Source organism: Pristis pectinata, chromosome 34 (assembly GCF_009764475.1).
Source record: "Pristis pectinata isolate sPriPec2 chromosome 34, sPriPec2.1.pri, whole genome shotgun sequence".
Taxonomy (NCBI): domain Eukaryota; kingdom Metazoa; phylum Chordata; class Chondrichthyes; order Rhinopristiformes; family Pristidae; genus Pristis; species Pristis pectinata.
Window position 1 is genome coordinate 1,103,633 of NC_067438.1, and position 18,377 is coordinate 1,122,009.

At 53.5% G+C, this 18,377-nt stretch overlaps 1 protein-coding gene across 1 annotated transcript; it reads right to left on the minus strand.

Moving 5' to 3' along the window:
• Nucleotides 1–243: 243 nt before the first annotated feature.
• On the minus strand, nt 244–17,857 carry LOC127585922 (complement C2-like). The gene is made up of 14 exons (XM_052043671.1): nt 17,695–17,857; nt 14,413–14,604; nt 13,724–13,906; nt 12,858–13,031; nt 11,944–12,045; nt 8,703–8,839; nt 7,574–7,721; nt 6,581–6,712; nt 6,092–6,181; nt 5,117–5,254; nt 3,857–3,981; nt 2,467–2,581; nt 1,377–1,526; nt 244–326 (listed from the first exon to the last, which is right to left on the minus strand). The coding sequence occupies exons 1-13, from the start codon at nt 17,747–17,749 to the stop codon at nt 1,459–1,461; spliced, it is 1,659 nt and encodes a 552-aa protein (XP_051899631.1). The 5' UTR covers nt 17,750–17,857; the 3' UTR covers nt 244–326; nt 1,377–1,458.
• Nucleotides 17,858–18,377: the final 520 nt, after the last annotated feature.

The following is an 18,377-nucleotide window of genomic DNA, read 5'->3' on the forward strand; positions in this document are numbered from 1 at the left end:
CAGGCACACACACGCACACAAACACACACACACACAGGCACACACACGCGCGCGCGCACACACACACACACACACACACACAGGCACACAAACACACCTCTCCCACCTGCGCCCCGTTCGTTCCCACTCAATAACCCCGCACACCCCGGGACCCAAACGAACACTGCCCTGTCTTGGGAGCTCCACCCCGCGCAGAAGTTAGCTGCACAGTTCGGTCAGAGCACGCCGCGGTACGCGCTCTCCTTACCATGATCACTGCATGTAGTCTTGGGTGAGGCTGGCGCAAAGCGCGCGTCGTCTCAGGCGTGCACGGCAAGCAAATAGACCTGCGAAGAGAGGGCAGGGTCAGCGGAGCAGCGACCTTTACTATGTAACGGGCTGGCCTGTCGCCAGAGGTCAGTCTGCCCCGCTTTCAGTGAGGGTGGGGGCTCGCGGCTGGGTGGGATGGTTTGTGGATGCATTGTGTGCCGTTCTGGACGCCCCATTACAGGAAGGGCGTGGAGGTTTTAGGGAGGGTGCAGAAGAGGTTCACCGGGATGCTGGAGGGCAGGAGCTATAAGACGTTGGACAGACTTGGGTTGTTTTCTCTGGAGCGGCGGAGGCTGAGGGGAGACCTGATAGACGTTTATAAGATTATGAGAGGCATGGGGTAGACAGTCGGAATCTTTTTTCCAGGGAAGGAACGTCAAATACTAGAGGGCATAGTTTTAAGGTGAGGGGGAGAAATTTCAAAGGGAATGAGGGGAAAGGTTTTTACACAGAGAGCGGTGGGTGCCTGGGGCACGCTGCCAGGGGTGGGGGTGGAGGCAGATACCAATAATGACGTTCAAGAACTTTTAGACCGGCAGATGAATGTGCGGGGAATGGAGGGATAGGGCTTCTGTGCAGGCAGAAGGGATTCACGTAAATTGACATCTTATTCCCACAGGTATAGTGGGCCGAATGTCCTGTTCCCCTGCTGTACTGTTCTATGTTCGATGTATTTTTTTTCAGGACAAGAGTGCCGCTGGCAACGCTGGAATTTATTGTGCACCCCCGATCTAAGGGGTGGGGCATGGTTCAACCCGATGGTTGAGTCAGGAGTTCAGGGGTAAGGGGGGGGGGAGCAAATCTGCTGCCGTGACGATGGTCTGTGAATGGGATTTAAAGGATAATCCGGGAGTTCCGGGATTTGAGGGATAATCCGGGAGTTCCGTGGTCACTAATGCGTCCCCTGTTTATCAGTTACAGGCTGGGGTTGTGGACGCCTCCATCTCCCCGGTGCCGGCTCAAGCCGCAGCTGGCTGCAGGCCTGGGGAGCAGGTTGTTGGGGCAAGGAAGCGAGGGGCTGGGCGGGTGGGGGCTCAGCTGACCCAGTTCTGCGACGGGCCGGTCACCTGATAGATGTCGAGTATTTTTCTTCCTTCTCCAGTTCAATCAAAGCGACGTCATAGTCGTAGAACTGGCTGATGTTCATGTCTACTTGGCCGCAATCATAAAATTTGGGTGGATGAACAATTCCTTCACTCGAATAATTTTGTTTTCACCTGTGTCGAGAAATACGGTCCAGATTAGATTAGAGGAACTCACCTCATCTTCCGCCTTGGGAGTCTCCAACCTGACGGCATCAACGCCGATTTCCCTTAACTTCCGGTAACCCCTCCCTCTGTCCCCCCCTATTTGTTTTCCTTTATCCACCGGCCCCATCACCCCATCTCTTTCCCCTCTACCCATCACCCACACACTCCTCCCACCGGTTCCCCTCCCCACCTCCTTCCCTTTATTCCACGGTCCACTGTCCTCTACTATCAGATTCCATCTTCTTCACACCTTTGTCGCTTCCACCTATCGCCTCCGAGCTTCTGACATCATTCCCACTCCCCCCATCCCTCGCCTGCCTATCTCCCTCCTCCCTCCACATCACCCAACAGCCCTTCTCCCCCACCTTCTTACACCGACCCTCTCCCCTCTCTCTCCAGTACTGATGAAGGGTCTCGACCTGAAACATCGACTTTCCATTTCCCTCCACAGATGCTGCCCCGACCCGCTGAGTTCCTCCAGCATTTTGTGTGTTGCTCCAGATTTCCGGCATCTGCAGACTCCCTCTGGTGTCTCCAAAACAGGGACGTCGAAACGAAGTGGTGTTGTACACCCTCCGCCAACCGTTCTCGGTACGTTGAGTCCTCACTAAGCACCAAGCAGCCACCTACACTAATCTCCACCCATTTCCCCCAGACCACCCCACGAGGGAGAATTTGCAGCGGCCAATTGACCAACACAGAGCGAACGTCTTTGGGGGTGTGGGAGAAACCCGAGAGCCCGGAGGAAATGCGGGAACCTCCGCACCGACAGCACCGGAGGTCGGGATAGAACCAGAATGCGTGGAGCTGCGAATCCCCGGCTCCATCTGCGGACTGGCCCCACGGCGAGGAATACCCTCTCCCCAGCTGCCGGAAGCCTGCGCGCTGAAGAGGCGGCGAATCTTACCGAGGGTGACGGTGATGTCCTTGTACATTTCTCTGTTTTCCACCTTGGTGAAACAGTGGGCTGCAGTCAGGATCCACCCGGGGGCTACAATGGAACCGCTGCAGCTCCCCGTTTCCTGCAAGATGAAATAGGGAGGTGGGTGGGAACCGTGATCGGCAGCGAGGCGGGCAGCGAGCGAGAGAAGGCTCCAGGAGAAATGATCGCAGAGGCGGAACGAGGGAGGAGCGATCGCCGCCAGACTCTCCCTCCCTCAACACTCGGGGGCGGGAGCGGGGGGTAGGAGGCAGGAGGACCTGTTCCCTGCCTCACCTTTCAATGAGACCAGCGCCAAGGTGGCCCAATCCCGAGAACACTCCCAAAGATCCACCAATCACGGCCTTGAGTATATCCAATGTACTCAACGACCGAAGGCTCCGCGGTCTCTGGGGGCGAGAACTCCAAAGGTTCGCCGTCCTCGGAATGAAGAAATGCCTTCGTTCAGAGCCGCAGCCTCAGTGGCTTTGCTGCGAGAACGCCCGAAGCCAGCTAACTGTCAGAGATGGATGCAATTGTACTAATGCAGAAAATGGTGTTAATACTCAGCTGGTCAAGTAGCATCTGAGGAGAGAGGGAGAGCCAATGTTTCAGATAAACCATCGACCAGGATTGAGAAAAGTTAGAGATCAAAGAGGAGGGAGAGCTTGGCCAGGCTTGGTATTTATTCCCTGGAACGTGGGAGAATGAGGGGCGACTTCTGTAAGTGGGAGGTAACAGTCTTTTTCCCAGGGTAGGGAAGTCCAAAACTAGGGGGCATAGATTTAGGGTGAGAGGGGAAAGATTTAAAAGGGACCTGAGGGGCATCTTTTCCACGCAGAGGAACAGGCTGCCAGATGAAGTGGGTGAGGCAGGTACAACAGTGTCATTTAAGAAGCACTTGGATAGGTACATGGAGGGGCGGGGCTTGGAGGGATATGGGCCGAACGCAGGAAATTGGGACTGGTTGGTTGGGCACCATGGTCGGCATGGACTGATTGGGCCGAAGGGCGTGTATCCATGCGGTTTCGCGCTATGAAGGGGTGGAGAGTATATTAGTAGTGTCTCTGAGAGGGTAGATACAGTACGTCTGCGCCGGTGAGGGGGTTGGTGGCTCCGTAAAATGCAACTGGTGTATCTGAAAGGTTTCCGATAGAGAGTTGAACGAGGAGAAAGCGACACAGCAGACACTGAGGTACAAACTGGGAAGCGGAGATCAGAAAACCGGAAATAAAACAAAAACACCGAAACTGCAGGAAATCCTCGGCAGGTCAGTCAGTATCCGCGGAGGACGAAACAGGGTGAACGTTGGTGACCTGTCCGGAGCCGAGAAAAGAATGGCAGGTAGGAAGGCGAAGCTGCAAAATACTTCACTCACGAGTGTCCCGCCGTGTGCTAAACTTTTCGGGATGTTTATGTAAACGTGCCACGGGTGCTTCTCCCGAATCTTGGCGTCAGGTCTCTCATCAGCCACTCCACACAGGTCGCCGAGAGTATTGAGATCTACAACGGCAGAGCATCAGGCTTAGGCTTCTGTTTCAGAACGGACCGCATTTTCCAACTGCCTCCGCAAACCAGGCCACCGCATTAGTCAGAACGAAAAACAGGCTAACCCACTACTCAACCCAATGCTAACCCAGTGCTCAACCAATTATCACCCAACCACCACTTGCAGCTGTACATACAGCCAATAATAACCAGTATTCTCTTAACCAAGTTATCGACCAGCTCCGTATCTAACAGCAACCTGGTGGCCAAACACTCTCTTTCACGCAGTATTGAATGCTCAAACGACTCTTGTATCCAGCCAATACTCAACATTCATTGCTTCTGGATGTAACTAGCACTTAATTGTATCTGTTCCAAACAGTAACTAGCCCCCAACAATGAATGTACCAAACAGTAACTAGTCCTCAACAATGAATGTGCTTAACTACTTCTTAAATTACATCTGTACCCAACATTTGGTAGTTCTTAACAATAACTGCTACTCGACAAAGTCTGTACCTGGTATCAACAGTAACTAGAATTTATCATAACAGTCCCCAACAGCCACTCTTAATCAACCGCGTTTCCATTAATTTTTAAGGGTATTGGTATCGCTGACAAGAAGACAGTTAAATTCTCCCCAGCATCAATCCTCGCAACGTGTCCCTGACCTGAGAGGCAATTAAACCTCAACCAACGTCGACATTTCAACGTGCCACGGAACGGAGGGGCAGTTAAGTCTCGCCCAATGCCGACCATCTCTGCATGCCCCGAACTGACGGGAGGTGGCAATTAACTCACCATGTACAATATTCTGGGATGGGGGTATACGATACTGTGCAGTAAGTAGTATCAACCATATCTGTTGAATTTCCACCAGTGCGCAACATTAAGTGGTATTTAACTCATCGGTACCCAACATAAATCTGAGTCATCTCTGTACTAAGGAATGACTTGTACTCAGTTACACCTTTACCCATTAGTAACCCGGAACTCGACTATAACAAGCATTCAACTTCAGCTGTGACCACCAATAACCAGCACCTAACCAACTCTGTAACCATTTTGTTTAACAATAAGGATTTCATTAACTGTAGTCAAAGTTAATTGGTTTTATGAGGGGAAGAGGAAGAAGCTGTGAAGTGCCGACCTAATATCTTGTCGAAGGCGTTGACCAACTCGGTGGTGTCCCTGATCATGAAGCTGTGTTTCTCGTCGTTTTTCTTTGATGCAAGGTTATTCAGTTCCACACTGTCTACTTCGTCAGAGATGCCGAAGGCATACATATCTGCAGGGTACCAAAGGATTAGGCTCAGTGCCATCTCGCATAGCTACAGGATGAGTAAACAGATCGCATCTCACACTTGCAACGTTTCTCTCCCCCCCCCCGCCCCACCCCCGCCCACCCCTGTTCTCCTTCGCCTCTCACTGTTTACACCTTGTCCTGACAGATTGACGACCCCTCGCCGTCCTATCTCAGACAGCACCACCGTTCAGTCTCTCTCTGGTCTGCACCTAACACAAACACTCCCTTTGTAATTTCCACCCTCTCCCCTTCTCGCTTTGATTGCTGACTGCTTGCAGTCCCGCCGAAGGGTCATTGATCAGAATGGTTAACCCTGCGCGGTCCCCGTCTAACCCCGGGGTTGGAATGACTGCAGATCGACTGGGAAGGGGTTGGGTTTAGGGTTTGAGTTGAGAGATGTAGGCTTCAAGCTTTCCAACAGGTTAGCGGTGCTCCCATCGAAACCCCATCTGCTGGAGGACTCACCTCTGTCCCGAGTGTGTCCCGAGTGTGTTAACAGGGGTACGTAAGTTAGGGTGTTACACGGGGGGTCTTACGCAAGGCACCCTAAGCCTCAGCAGGCGGCTCCCTGGGGGGGGGGGGGGGCCTCCCGCCTCATTTGTGGGGAGGTGTGAAATGAAAACACAGAGAACGTCGGACATATCCAGCGGCCCAGGCAGCATCTGTGGAAGGTATGGCCGGGAAGGTGATCTCTTTCGCTGCCTGATCCCCCGAGCGTTTCCAGCATGTTGCTGTTTTCACTTCAGAATCTCTCAGCATAGTTTAACCCGCGGTGTATACGGTGCAACGGCGAACAGCGATATCAAAGCCGGTTCCTACCCAGGTAGTCCTCGGTTTTGTTTTGCTGTCTCACGAAGTTCTCGATGCGGTCCACGGCAATCCGCGGGTTCGGGCCCATGTTCGACTTCCCTGGAGCACAGGAACATCTCAGAATCCAGGAAGTCAGCTCTCAGCAGCGACCGCCTACCATGCGTCACCGTCCCTCGCAACACAAGCGGCCACTTGGTTCATGCCAGCTCATAGGACAATCGCAGTCCTCCACTATTGTTATCCCTGTGACCTGTTCTCCCCACACTCCGATCCACTGCCCCCCCCCCCTAGATTCTACCACCTACACTTGGGCAGAGTACAGCGGTCAATTGACCCAAAGCTTGCCGACGTGCGCCGAGGGAGCGCGCACTGTTCCCAAGTGAATAGCGTTTCCATGACATTTCTCTCCCCCTCCATTGATCCTGCAGTAAGATTCTCCTTCCTCTGACATCTGAAAACATTGCCCTCTCACTCCCCCATAGAGACAAGCGCACTCACCGTCTGTAAATAAGATCGTGACAAATCTAATCTTTTCCCATGTACGTTGGAATGATTGCTTCGAGAACGACATCATTTCATACACCTCATGCAGTGCCGCGTAAATGTTGGTGCCTCTCTGATCCAAGTGAGCTGTGAACGGGCACAAGAGATCGACCTTAAATGTAGGAAGAGTGCTCGGAAACCGCTCAGGATCAACTCCAGGAGCGATGGCGTCTGCTGAGGCGGGGGGGCGGGGGGTGGTGGGGGGGGGGGGGGGGGGGGGGGGGGGGGGGGGCGGGGAGGCGGTGCAGGGGCTGCCCTGGATCTGAACTGCCGGGATCTCCCAGGAGGCGAGCGAGAGAGTTGAGAGAGGTGTACTCCTCACGTGGAAACCAGAGAACATAGGGATGGGAGGGGATGGACCGTCAGTGTGGGTCATAGAACAATACAGCACGGATACAGTCCCTTCGGCCCAACCAGTCCATGCCGACCTTGGTGCGGACCCAAGGAGTCCCAATTTCCTGCGTTCGGCCCATATCCCTCCAAGCCCCGCCCCTCCATGTACCTATCCAAGTGCTGCTTAAATGATCCTGTTGTACCTGCCTCAACCACTTCCTCTGGCAGCTCGTTCCATATACTCACCACCCTCTGTGTGAAAAAGTTGCCCCTCGGGTCCCTTTTAAATCTTTCCCCCTCTCACCCTAAATCTATGCTCCCCCCCCCTTGTTTTGGACTCCCCTACCCTGGGGAAAAGATGTTACCATCCACCTTGTCTATGCTTCTCATAATTTTAAACACTTCTCTAAGGTCGCCCCTCATTCTCCTACGTTCGAAAGAATAAAGACCCAGCCTGGCCAACCTCTCCCTGTAACTCAGGCCCTCGAGTCCTGGCAGCATCTTCCTAGATCTTCTCTGCGCTCTTTCCAGTTTAACCCCGTCTTTCCTACAACAGGGTGACCAGCGAGTCGAGGTTTGGCTGGGACCAAGAGTCCCAGGCTTCCCTGCTTGTACCATCATATTTGGCCAATTCGTCGTTCTCCAGTATGTCGACGACAGCGTCGGCTCCCGATCGGTCTTCTTCGTTCAGGTTGATCACCCTTATTGGTTTGGACGCGTAGGTCACCACCCCGAACCGCGGTCTTATGTCAAAACTGGCGATCTGAGGAGCAATGAAATGTAGGTCAGGGTGGCAGGCGCCCAGTTTAGACTACCGCCCCTGACCCCACCGCTGGCTAGGGACTGAGCCTACGCCCGAGGATCTTCGCGCATGGGAAGCAATCGAGGCCTTTTCAGATAAGCCCCAGCTCCTGGAGCACCCCCCCCCCCCCACCCCACAAAGAGGCCTCGAATAGTACTGCACAGGAACAGGCCTTTCGGTCCACGATGTTGTGCCGAACTAATTAAATTAATGGCACATAATTCCTTCTGCCTATACAATGTCCATATTCCTGTATTCAATCCAGGTGCCTATCAACGAGCCTCTTAAAAACCTCCATTGTGTCTGCCTCCACCCCCACCTCTGGCAGCGCCTTCCAGGCAATCACCGCTCCCTGTGTAAACAACTTGCCCCACACATCTCCTTTGAACGTACCCCCTCTCACCTTAAATGCATGCCCTCTGGCATTAGACATTTCAACCGTGGGAAAAAAGATCCCGGCTGTCTCTCCCATCTCTGCCTTCCCCAATTTTTATAATTTTATTAACTTTTGTCAGTGTCACCCAGGCACCGAGCCACCGCAAACAGCGGGGATCAGGCGAGAGCCCGGCCGAGACCCGTTCCTCACCTCACCGGCATTGGGAATAATTAACTGGACAGAGTTGACGGTTTGGGATTTGGGTTCGGGTACAATGTCAGGGCATCGTCCCTCCCACACTGTGGCGCTCCCTCACCACCGCCCCGCCGTGCTGCTCTCCCTCGGTACTTCCCTCCCACACTGTGGCGCTCCCTCACCACTGCCCCCGAAGTGCGGCCCTCCCTCGGTAACCCCCCCACTATGGCGCTCCATCGGTGCTGCCCCCCCCCCCCCCCCCGTGCTGCGCTCACTCGTTGCCACCCCACCCGCAGTGCGGCGCTCCCCCGGAGCCGTCAGTTCCACAAGAAAGCTCTGGTACGTCCCGATGCTCTGGATCGCTCTCACACCTTGTCAGTGAGGTTCTTCACCACCGTGATGGCCTGATTGAAGTTTTCCTCCCCCACGCTGTCCGACGCGTCGATCATGAAGTACATGTGGAGGTCGGCATTTTTGCCGAGGTAAATTTTGCGGGCGAGGGAGGGTGCTGAGGGAGGAGGGAAATTACAGCTATTAGCGATGCGCACGCAATTCGCTGGTCCAGCAGTCCCGGCCGTGAGCGGGCTAGCCTGAACAACCCAAGACAAACCCGACAGGCGTCACCCATGTCTCCCACGGCCAACGAACGGGGCACAGTCCAACGGCTGAGAAACGAGATTAACCTATCGTCCACTGATGGGGCGGCAACTCCCTCTAAGCTTCCAGATGACTCGTGTTGCAGACGGCGGCGGACTCCCCCTTTCTTTTGTGTGTGTGTGTGTGTGTGTGTGTGTGTGTGTGTGTGTGTGAGAGAGAATGAATGTCTCTGAACTTGCAGTTGTAAAAGTCGTTGGTGAGGCAGCACTTGGAGCACTGTGTACAGTTTTTGTCGCCCTGTTACAGAAAAGACATGGTTAAACTGGAAAGAGTGCAGAGAAGATTTACGAGGATGTTGCCAGGACTGGAGGGCCTGAGTTATAGGGAGAGGTTGGATAGGCTGGATCATTATTCCTTGGAACGTAGGAGAATGGGGGGAGACGTTATAGAAGTGGTTAAAATTATGAGAGGCATGGATAAGGTGGACAGTAGTGCAGTCCAAAACTAGAGGGTATAGGTTCAAGGTGAGAGGGAAAGATTTAAAAGACACCTGAGAGGCAACATTTCTCACACAGAGGGTGGTGAGTGTGTGGAACGAGCTGCCAGAGGAAGTGGGTGAAGCAGGTACAACAGGATCATTTAAGAAGCACTTGGATAGGTACATGGAGGGGCGGGGCTTGGGAGGGATATGGGCCGAACGCAGGATATTGGAAGTAGTTGGGTGGGCACCATGTTGGGCTGAATGGCCTGTATCCGTGCTGTGTTGCTCTATTCGCTCCCCAGGCACTGGCTCTGATCCTGCGATCCTAGTTACAGAGGTGAGGAGGGTATAGGGACTGGAGGGGTTTGGAGAGGGATGTCGGGACTGGAGGGGTTTACAGAGACGGGGAGGGATGTCAGGGCTGGAGGAGTTTACAGAGGGAAAGGTGTAGGGACTGGAGGGGTTTACAGAGGGGGAGGGTTGTAGGGGCGGGGGTTACAGAGGAGGAGAAGTGTAGGGGCGGAGGGGGTTACAGAGGGGGAGAGGTGTAGGGGCAGAGGGGTTTACAGAAATGGGGAGGGTGTAGGGACTGGAGGGTGTTACAGAGGGGGTTAGGGGCAGAGGGGGTTACAGAGATGGGGAGGGTATAGGGATTGGAGGGGTTTACAGAGCGGGAGGGGTGTCAGGGCGGAGGGGGTTACAGGGGGAGGGGGTTAGGGGCGTAGGGGGGGAGGGGGTTACAGATGGGGAAGTGAAGGGTTAAGAAATTGTGACTGTACATATAACTAATGATAAAACACCGCGCACGCAAACCCCTGGCTCAGGGCTCGGTGGTAATTATCGTGTCGGGAACTTGATTGCAAGCCAATTATACCAAACAATAAGGGTAATGGTTGTATTAAACAGTGAGTGGGAGGTTTGTCCAAAACAATGAGGGTGATACCTGTCTTTGAATCTCTTGATTGTAAATCAATTATACTGAACAATAAGTGTGATATTTGTCTTTGAATCTCAGGACCCTAATCGAAATTCACGGAGCCGCATTCCATAAGTGTGCGTGACAATGTCTGTATAAATTACTGTCTGCTCCTTTGTAGTGTGGAGACCTCGGATAGCGACTCTCAACGAGTGTTGACGAGACTTCTCCCTGGCGGTATGCTGCTAATAAACGCGTTTTTACTGAATCAATCTGTGGCACTGTGTGACCTTGCAGCAGGCAGGAGTGGGAACTTAAAATGGGAATAAGAGATAGGGAGGGTGTAGGGACTGGAAGGGGTTGGAGAGATGGGGAGTGTGTAGGAACTGGAGGGGTTTACAGAGATGGGGAGGGTAGGGACTGGAGGGGTTACAGAGGGGTAGTGTGTAGGAACTGGAGGGGTTTACAGAGATGGAGAGGGCGGCGGGGCCGGAGGGGTTAACAGAGGAGAAGGGTGTCGAGGCCGGAGGGGGTTACAGAGACGAGGAGGGGTGTCGGGGCCGAGGGGGTTACAGAGATGGGGAGGGGTACACAGGGATTCTACTCCACTCATAGTGGGGATAGAGGCTGGTGGGGTTGGTGAGATTGAGTGTGTGAGACTGTATGAACTCGCGAATTATGATTGGCATTTCACATGCGAGTTCTGAAAATGGGTATCTGGGAGGTCGGAGGGAATTCGGGGCGCAGAAAGAGCAGGACTTTGGGTGTCCACTGGTGAACCTACCACTGAGTGATTTGCTGGGTGAGTTACAAGGTGGAGAGGTCAATGTCATCAGAAGGGAGTTACTTTCACCTGACCCCTTGTGGCCGCACCCTTGTCTCAGATGAAAGTCCCTGACTGGACAAAATTCGGCAGGATGGACCCGCCGGGGTAAGAAACAGAAACAGTCCCCTCATGCCTGCACTACCACCCACTTGCATCACGGCTGATCTTGTTTTTAACCCCAGCGCCAATTTCCGGAACTAACGACATATCCCTTGATTCCCTTGGTAACCCGAACCATGGATCTGTCTCGAATATCCCCCTGGGTCAGGAATTCCAGGGATGAAACGGTCGGTGGATGAGAAAATCCTCATTGTCTGTCCTGATTGGCCGACCTCTTACCTTGAGACTGACACCAGGTTCCAGACTCCCCAAGTCGGGGGTTTAGGGGTGGGGGGAATAACTCGGCCATCACCCTGTCCATTCCTGAACGTGCCAATGAGGTGACCTCTCGTCCTTCCAACCTCGGGAGAACAGCCCCAGTCATCTGCCGTCCCAGCAATTAATCTGGCGATGCGCGCCTTTGCTAACTCACAGGTATCTCCTTCCTGAGGTCGGGAGATCAGACCTTTACACATTATAGGTCGCACCAGCTCCCCGTGTAATGGGAGCAGAATGGCTCAGCTTCTGTTCAAATGCCCCATCAATACAGGCCAGCATATCCTTTCCCGAATACTTACTGTCTGTGTATATTGGCTTTCCGTGATGGGTGCACAGGGAAGCCCCGTCCCTCCAAACACCAACCTCTTTCACCCTCATCGACCTATTTCCTCCCCCCACAGGGATGGCTCCTACCTGGAGTCTTCGAGTCGCCAGCGCGGCTCCTGCCCATGGTGCTGATGAGGGAGGCTGTGAAAGACTCTGCCACGTCTTCAACTATGTCGAAGGAGTTCGGGTCTGTGAAGCGAGGTGAGATCCGGTTCAGTGGGAGCAACATTCCCGTTCTCCGCCGGCTTTGGAAAACTGAGCACTTCACGCCCCCATTGACCCCGAATTATTTTACATGGATTTTCCCGGAACGTGGAACGTTCGTTGTCCATCCTGAACTGCCTTTGGACGGGGCAGGTTGAGAATCAGAGGCAAGACTGGCCAAAGATTTCATTCTCCGATGTTTTTGTCACAATCTGGACTCCGCGTTCTGTGACTGAGTGGATTGGATTTATTCCCTATTTATTGGATGACTGGGATTTAAATTCCAGTGGTGGGATTCGAACATTCAGCTCTTGATCAATGGTCCACAAGACCGGCTGCTGTTGCAAGGACCGAACTACAATGTGACCAAGGCAAGATATCACCTCATCGCCTCCCTCGGCGCCGCCCTTCCCGCAATGTGACGATCCCCCGGCGCCCACCTTCCCGCAACGTGGCGCTCCCTCGGCGCCGTCCCTCCCACAGCGCGACGCTCCCCCAGCGCCACCCTTCCCGCCGTTCAATGGGGACACCAGCCTACAGTTTCGCCCCGAATCCCCGAAGCTGGACTCGGAGCGACGGACCCGGCGAATGAGACGGAGCGGCGACTCGGTCGCTCCAAGTCTATGGAAGGCAAGGCCTGTGCGCCGGTGGAGGTTAGCAGAATTCCCCTTGGCTGAGTTCAGGCTCCAGGCGGCTGCCGCCTGCACCATTGGACGATGGCACCAACATCGGCCTATCAGAGGCCGCCCGCCTTCATGCAGCAAGCAGTGAAGCTCCCAAAGCGGGCGAACACTCACGCTGACAAGTGGGCGCCGCGCCGGTCCACTCCTCCGACTCCAGGCACCGTCTCTTGCTCGATCCCACCAACACTAGCCCGTCGTTGCAATAGTATTGCACGCTGTCTCCAATGTCATAGCTGGTCCCCGCTTTCCTGCCGCCAGCTGGGACCCCGGGGTGAGGACAATCTTGCACTTGAAAGGTACGGATAAGACATCAAAGGCGAGAACACACAGGAAAAGAAGTACACAGGACACTGGGGGGTGGGGGGGGAAGAGCAGGACACTCGGCCCTTCAAGCATTTTCTGCCCACCATTCAACATGATCATGGCTGATCTATGCAGGCTTCAACTCCTCTTCCCAATTCCTGGACGTTTCAGAGATGTATCTATCTGCACTTTATATACCTGATGATCCGGCCTCCACCACCCTCGGGGGCTGAGAACTCCAGAGAGAAGACATCTCCGTGCACCCCAGCTTTAAATGACCCGCCCCTTAATTTGAGGCTACGTCCCCTTGGTGACTCCTCAAGGAACATTGACACTTGTAAGATACTTTATCAAACAATGTGATATCCATGGAAACACCATCCAAAACTGGCCACTGGAAGTTGGACATTCTGATTCTGTACCCTTGGAACTACGCAGCAGAAGTTCATGTTAACTAAATCCTCAAAGAAATTGTTTCCGATTTAAGGAAAAATCGGTTTACGGGAGGATCAGGAACATCACCCAGGGACTGCCTGTAGGTTCTGCTTTCAGCTGAAACTTCTCGCTTCGCCATACTAAACTGCAGCTGCCACCTGACTCCCCGCTCGCTTAGCCCGTCTCTATCCTTTTGAAGACGGCGCTCCTCCAGGGCCGACCTTTGTGGCCGGTAAACTTACAGCCTGAGGTACAGATGGCGTTGCTCCCGTTCCAACGGCCGTTCTTCATGCACGTTCTGCTCTCCGAACCTTTGAGGGCGTATCCGTCGTAGCACTCGAATGAGACGGTCTCTCCGATCGCGTAGGATAAGTTGACTGGGGTGAAGATTCCTTCTTCGAGCACAGGAGCTGGGCATCGGAACTCTGGGGAAGGTGAAGGTCGTGTGAGATCGTGGCGTATTGTGACCAGCCTCAGTGCCCTCACCTGCACGTTGTAGGGAGCAATCCGTTGAAGTCTGATGGTGGGAGAGCGGGAGAAGGGAAGAGGGTGAGACGGGTGGGGGGGGGGGGGGAGCGTCGGAGTGGGATGAGAGAAGGGCTTGAGGGGGAGAGGCAAAAGATTTGGAGTGGGAGGGAGGGAGGAGGGAGCAGGACAGAGAGGGGGTGAGGATGAGGAGGAGGTGAGAGGAGGGTAAAGAGGGGGCAGAAGAGGGGAAAGCAAGATAAGCGAGCGGGAGGAGGGTTGGAGGGAGAGGAAAAAAAAGGGGATTGGTAGGGAATGAGGAAGAGTAATCTCGGGAGAAAGTAGAGAGAATGGGAGAGAGGGAGGGGTGTGGTTGAGGGAGTGAAGTTGAGCGAGGGACTGGGGTGACGGGAGGAGAGTGAGAGGAACAGATGTTCACTGCACCTTTTATAGACGTTAACCGTACCTTTACAGATGGGCTTGATTCTCCTTTGGGTGTGGCTCCACCTGCCGTTCTGACACTTGGATGAGGACACTGGCGAGGGATAGTGCGAATCCGGACACTCAAACTTCGCCACGCTCTTCGGCTCGTTGCCTTTGGACTTGGTGACCCAGCCTCCGACGATTTGAATGTCGGGGTCACATGTTTCCTCTTCTCCTGCAACAACACGTCAGTGCAACTCCCGGAACGTTGAACTGGGGGACTGGGGGTGGGGGAGTCAGAGGGCGAAGAATTGCTACAGCATAGGTGGACGCCACTCAGCCCATCTGATCTGTGCTACCATTCCCCTTCGCTTTCCCCCTGGAGCTTTGCATCTTGCCCATCAGCGTCACTTTGGAACTCCCGTTGCCTGCCTGCACTGGGGTGCAATTTATAGCAGCCAAATGCCCCGTCAGCACATCTTTGGGAAGTGGAAAGAACCCGGAGCACCTGGGGTCACGGTCAAAGCCGGGCTCCTGGGACAGCTCGGCAGCAGTATTACCTGCCGCGCCACCATGCGCTCTCCTGTACACCCCTCAGGACTCTGCCACTTGTCCTTAATGCTTCTTCCTGCTTGTTCCGGGCTTCTCAGTAATGAATCGCACCTGCCACTCGTCTGCTCATATGTTCCAGCAACCCTTCAGTGCCCTCCGTACACTGTGCTGCACTTCTAATCTTTGAGTTGTGTTCAGGTGGTGCAGACCATACCCAAGGCGTTAGGTGGTGGTGCCTCCAGTATGAAAACCTGCTATCTACCACTGCCGTCTGCTATCAGCACAATCTTTGCATCCATCCTGCCACAGACCCCTTTCGTTCCACGAGGCTCGATTTTGTTGACATGGTTTTCACGTGGAACGTCGTTAAACTCCTTATGAACTCAGTAAAGAGCTCCCACTGCATTCCTGTCTTTTAACAACCAAGAGGGTGAGAGAGGGTGCTATGGGAAGGGAGATTTTACCATGGAGAAGATCCCTGATTGGTACCCCGGATCTGTAGATTTCCATTACAACTAAATCCGGGAACTACCTCCACCACCGCACCTTGGGATGTGGGGGGCAAACGTGGGGAGTGAAAGGTTCAAGTCAACTTCTCAATCGGTAGTAAATGCTGGCCACACTCAGATCCCTAACTCCCAACCCTATCTGGGTGCATCACGGCTTGGTATGGCAACTGCTCTGCCCAGGACCGCAAGAAACTACAGAGAGTTGTGGACACAGCCCAGTGCATCGCGGAAACCAGCCTCCCCTCCTTGGACTCTGTCTTTACCTCTGGCTGTCTTGGTGAAGCAGCCAGCATAATCAAAGACCCCACCCACTTGGATCATTCTCTCTGCTCCCCTCTCCCATCGGAAAGAAGATACAGGAGCCTGAGGGCACATACCACAGGGTTCAAGGACAGCTTCTATCCCACTGTGATAAGACTATTGAACGGTTCCCTTATACGATGAGATGGATTCTTGACCTCACAATCTACCTTGTTATGACCTTGCACCTTATTGTATACCTGCACTGCACTTCCCTGTAGCTGTGAGACTGTACTCTGTATTTTGTTGTTGTTTTTACCCTGTACTACCTCAATGCACCGTGTAATGAATTGATCAGTACGAACGGTATGCAGGACAAGTTTTTCACTGTACCTCGGTACAAGTGACAATAACAAACAAATACCAATACCAATCCTAAAAAAACCCCACATCCTAAGTGATAAAACTTGATTAATTCCGCGCTACCTTTCTGCACCCGCCCATACTTCTGGCATCATTGAAGGCCCCAGTGAAGACACCAGCCGTCGTCTTTTCTTGGTCTAGTTCCTGCCCCAGCCCTGCTTCCAATCCAACTCTCCAGGACTGGAAGCTCCCTCGCCGAGACAAACACGTGGGTGCAAAGAAAGATTTACCAGGATGGGACCGGGACTGGAGGGCGGTTATAAGGAGAGGCTGGACAGGCTGGGACTTCCTTCCCTGCAGCGTAGGAGGCTGAGGGATGACATTATAGAGGTGTATTAAACCATGAGGGGCATAGATAAGGTGCACAGCCAATATCTTTTCCCCACTACCGGAGGGGCGGCGTTGAGGGAGGCTGCACTGTCGGACAGGTGGTGGTGAGGGAGTGCTGGATAGTCGGAGGTGCAATACTTCACTCTCCATCGCAATTACAAAAAAAATCAGTTCATCCTGATGTTGCAGTTACTGGGATCTTATTGTGTACTTACTGACTGTCATCAGCTGTTTGTTAAAAGTTTGGAACATTATGAAAGAAACGTGAGGGAGTTGCTTTGTCACCAAAACCAACCCAGCACCGTACCCGGCTCTCCCTCTGCAATTAACCAACAGACCTTTGCATCACTACCCCATCTTCCTCCAACCCATAGGACATCAAGTTTCAATGGGAACCGCACCCCCGCAGATGGATAAAAGTTATTTTAAAAGGGATTGAGATCGTCATAGAGTAATAGAGCTATACAGTACAGAAATAGGCCCTTAGGCCCAACTCGTCCGTCTCCACAAGTTGCCTAACCCAGCTAGTCCCACTTGCCAATATCCCTCAAAACCTTTCCTATCCACGTAACTGTCCAAATGCCTTCTAAATGTCCTAATTGCGCCCGCCCTCACTACTTCCTCTGGCAGCTCGTTCCATGTACTCACCACCCTCTGTGAACAACTGGTCCCTCGGGTTCCTTATACATCTTTCCCCTCTCACTTTGAACCTGCGCCCTCTAGTTTCAGACCCTCTGCCGCCTCTCTACCAGTGCAGCACTCCCACAACAGCTCCCCTCTGATAACGACCTGCTCTGATGGAATCACTTGCTGGGTATCCTCGGCGCACTTGCTGTACACTGAGCCCGGAGAGTGAGACTGAGGACATCCGAACCTCTCTGTCCACTGCCTTCCTCTCGCTTCAGACATGAAACCAAGCCCCCGTCTTCTCGCTCGGATGGACGCGAAAAGTTCTGGGCACCATTACAAGGGGACTTTCTCCTCCACTATCCTGGGGCCAACATGTCCCGGAGCCGACATCTGGGACAGAGCATCAGGCCACCTACTTCATGCTCTCTCTGTAAGTTTGATGTGTGCAGATTAGAACGGGCGAGTCCCGCAACACCGCACTCAATAATTGTACGTGTTTTCAAGAGACGGGCAGGGTTGATTATTTAAATTCTAATCAGAACCAACAAGAAGGAATTCTCCCTCCACCATCCCGGCACAGTCCGGGCGCAGAAAGACACCGCCCCCTCCCCACGCTGAGCTACAGCGCCTCCCTTATTTACCTTTAGATGTCAGAAAGAAAGCGAGACCCAGGCCGAGAACGTACAGCGGATTCATCCCGAGTTCCTGCACACGACTAATGCGGTCACCCTGAAGTCGGGGTTTCTTGGACTGAGGTGCAAGGTCGGACGAAAAGCAGAGGGAAGAGCAAGGGGCTGTGTACCTTTCGGTAGTTCATTAACTCCACTGTAAACAAAGGATCGCAAACAGAACTTCTCCTTTCGCGTAGTAGTTCAGGGAGTCTGGTGTGTGTGTGTGGGGTGGGGGGTGGGCGGTGGGAGTGGGGGGGGCGGTGATTGGCAGCGACTACGTCAGAGCCCCGGTTGGACGAGTGAGGTTGGGAAAGAGCCGGAGGTTTGGGGGGGGGGGGGTAGTGCTAAGGGGAGGAACATGGAACTCTCTCCACAAATGGCGATGGATGCCACAGCCAATTGTTAATTGTAAAACAGACTGATATATTCTGGTCAATGTGCTGAAAGGATACAGTGATGTACAGGTCAGCTGTGATCCCACTGAAGGGGCCCCTCTTTGTTTCTCTGCAAGAAACTAAACAAGTGGAGTGTGTGGAGATACAGATAATGATAAAACAAGTGAGACGTGTAGGGATAGTTCCTGGAAGGGCGGGGCCCTCTACGTGGGCCTAACGCAGGAAATTGGGACTAGCTGGGTGGCATGGACTGGTTGG

Coding starts and splice junctions, on each gene's coding strand:
- LOC127585922 (XM_052043671.1), bottom strand. CDS start 17,749: ATGAATCCGCTGTACGTTCTCGGCCTGGGTCTCGCTTTCTTTCTGACA. Junction 12,046..12,857: donor CGCGGCGCCCACTTGTCAGC/GTGAGTGTTCGC, acceptor CTCGCTTCACAG/ACCCGAACTCCTTCGACATA. Junction 8,840..11,943: donor TGGCGACTCGAAGACTCCAG/GTAGGAGCCATC, acceptor CTCCTCCCTCAG/CACCCTCCCTCGCCCGCAAA.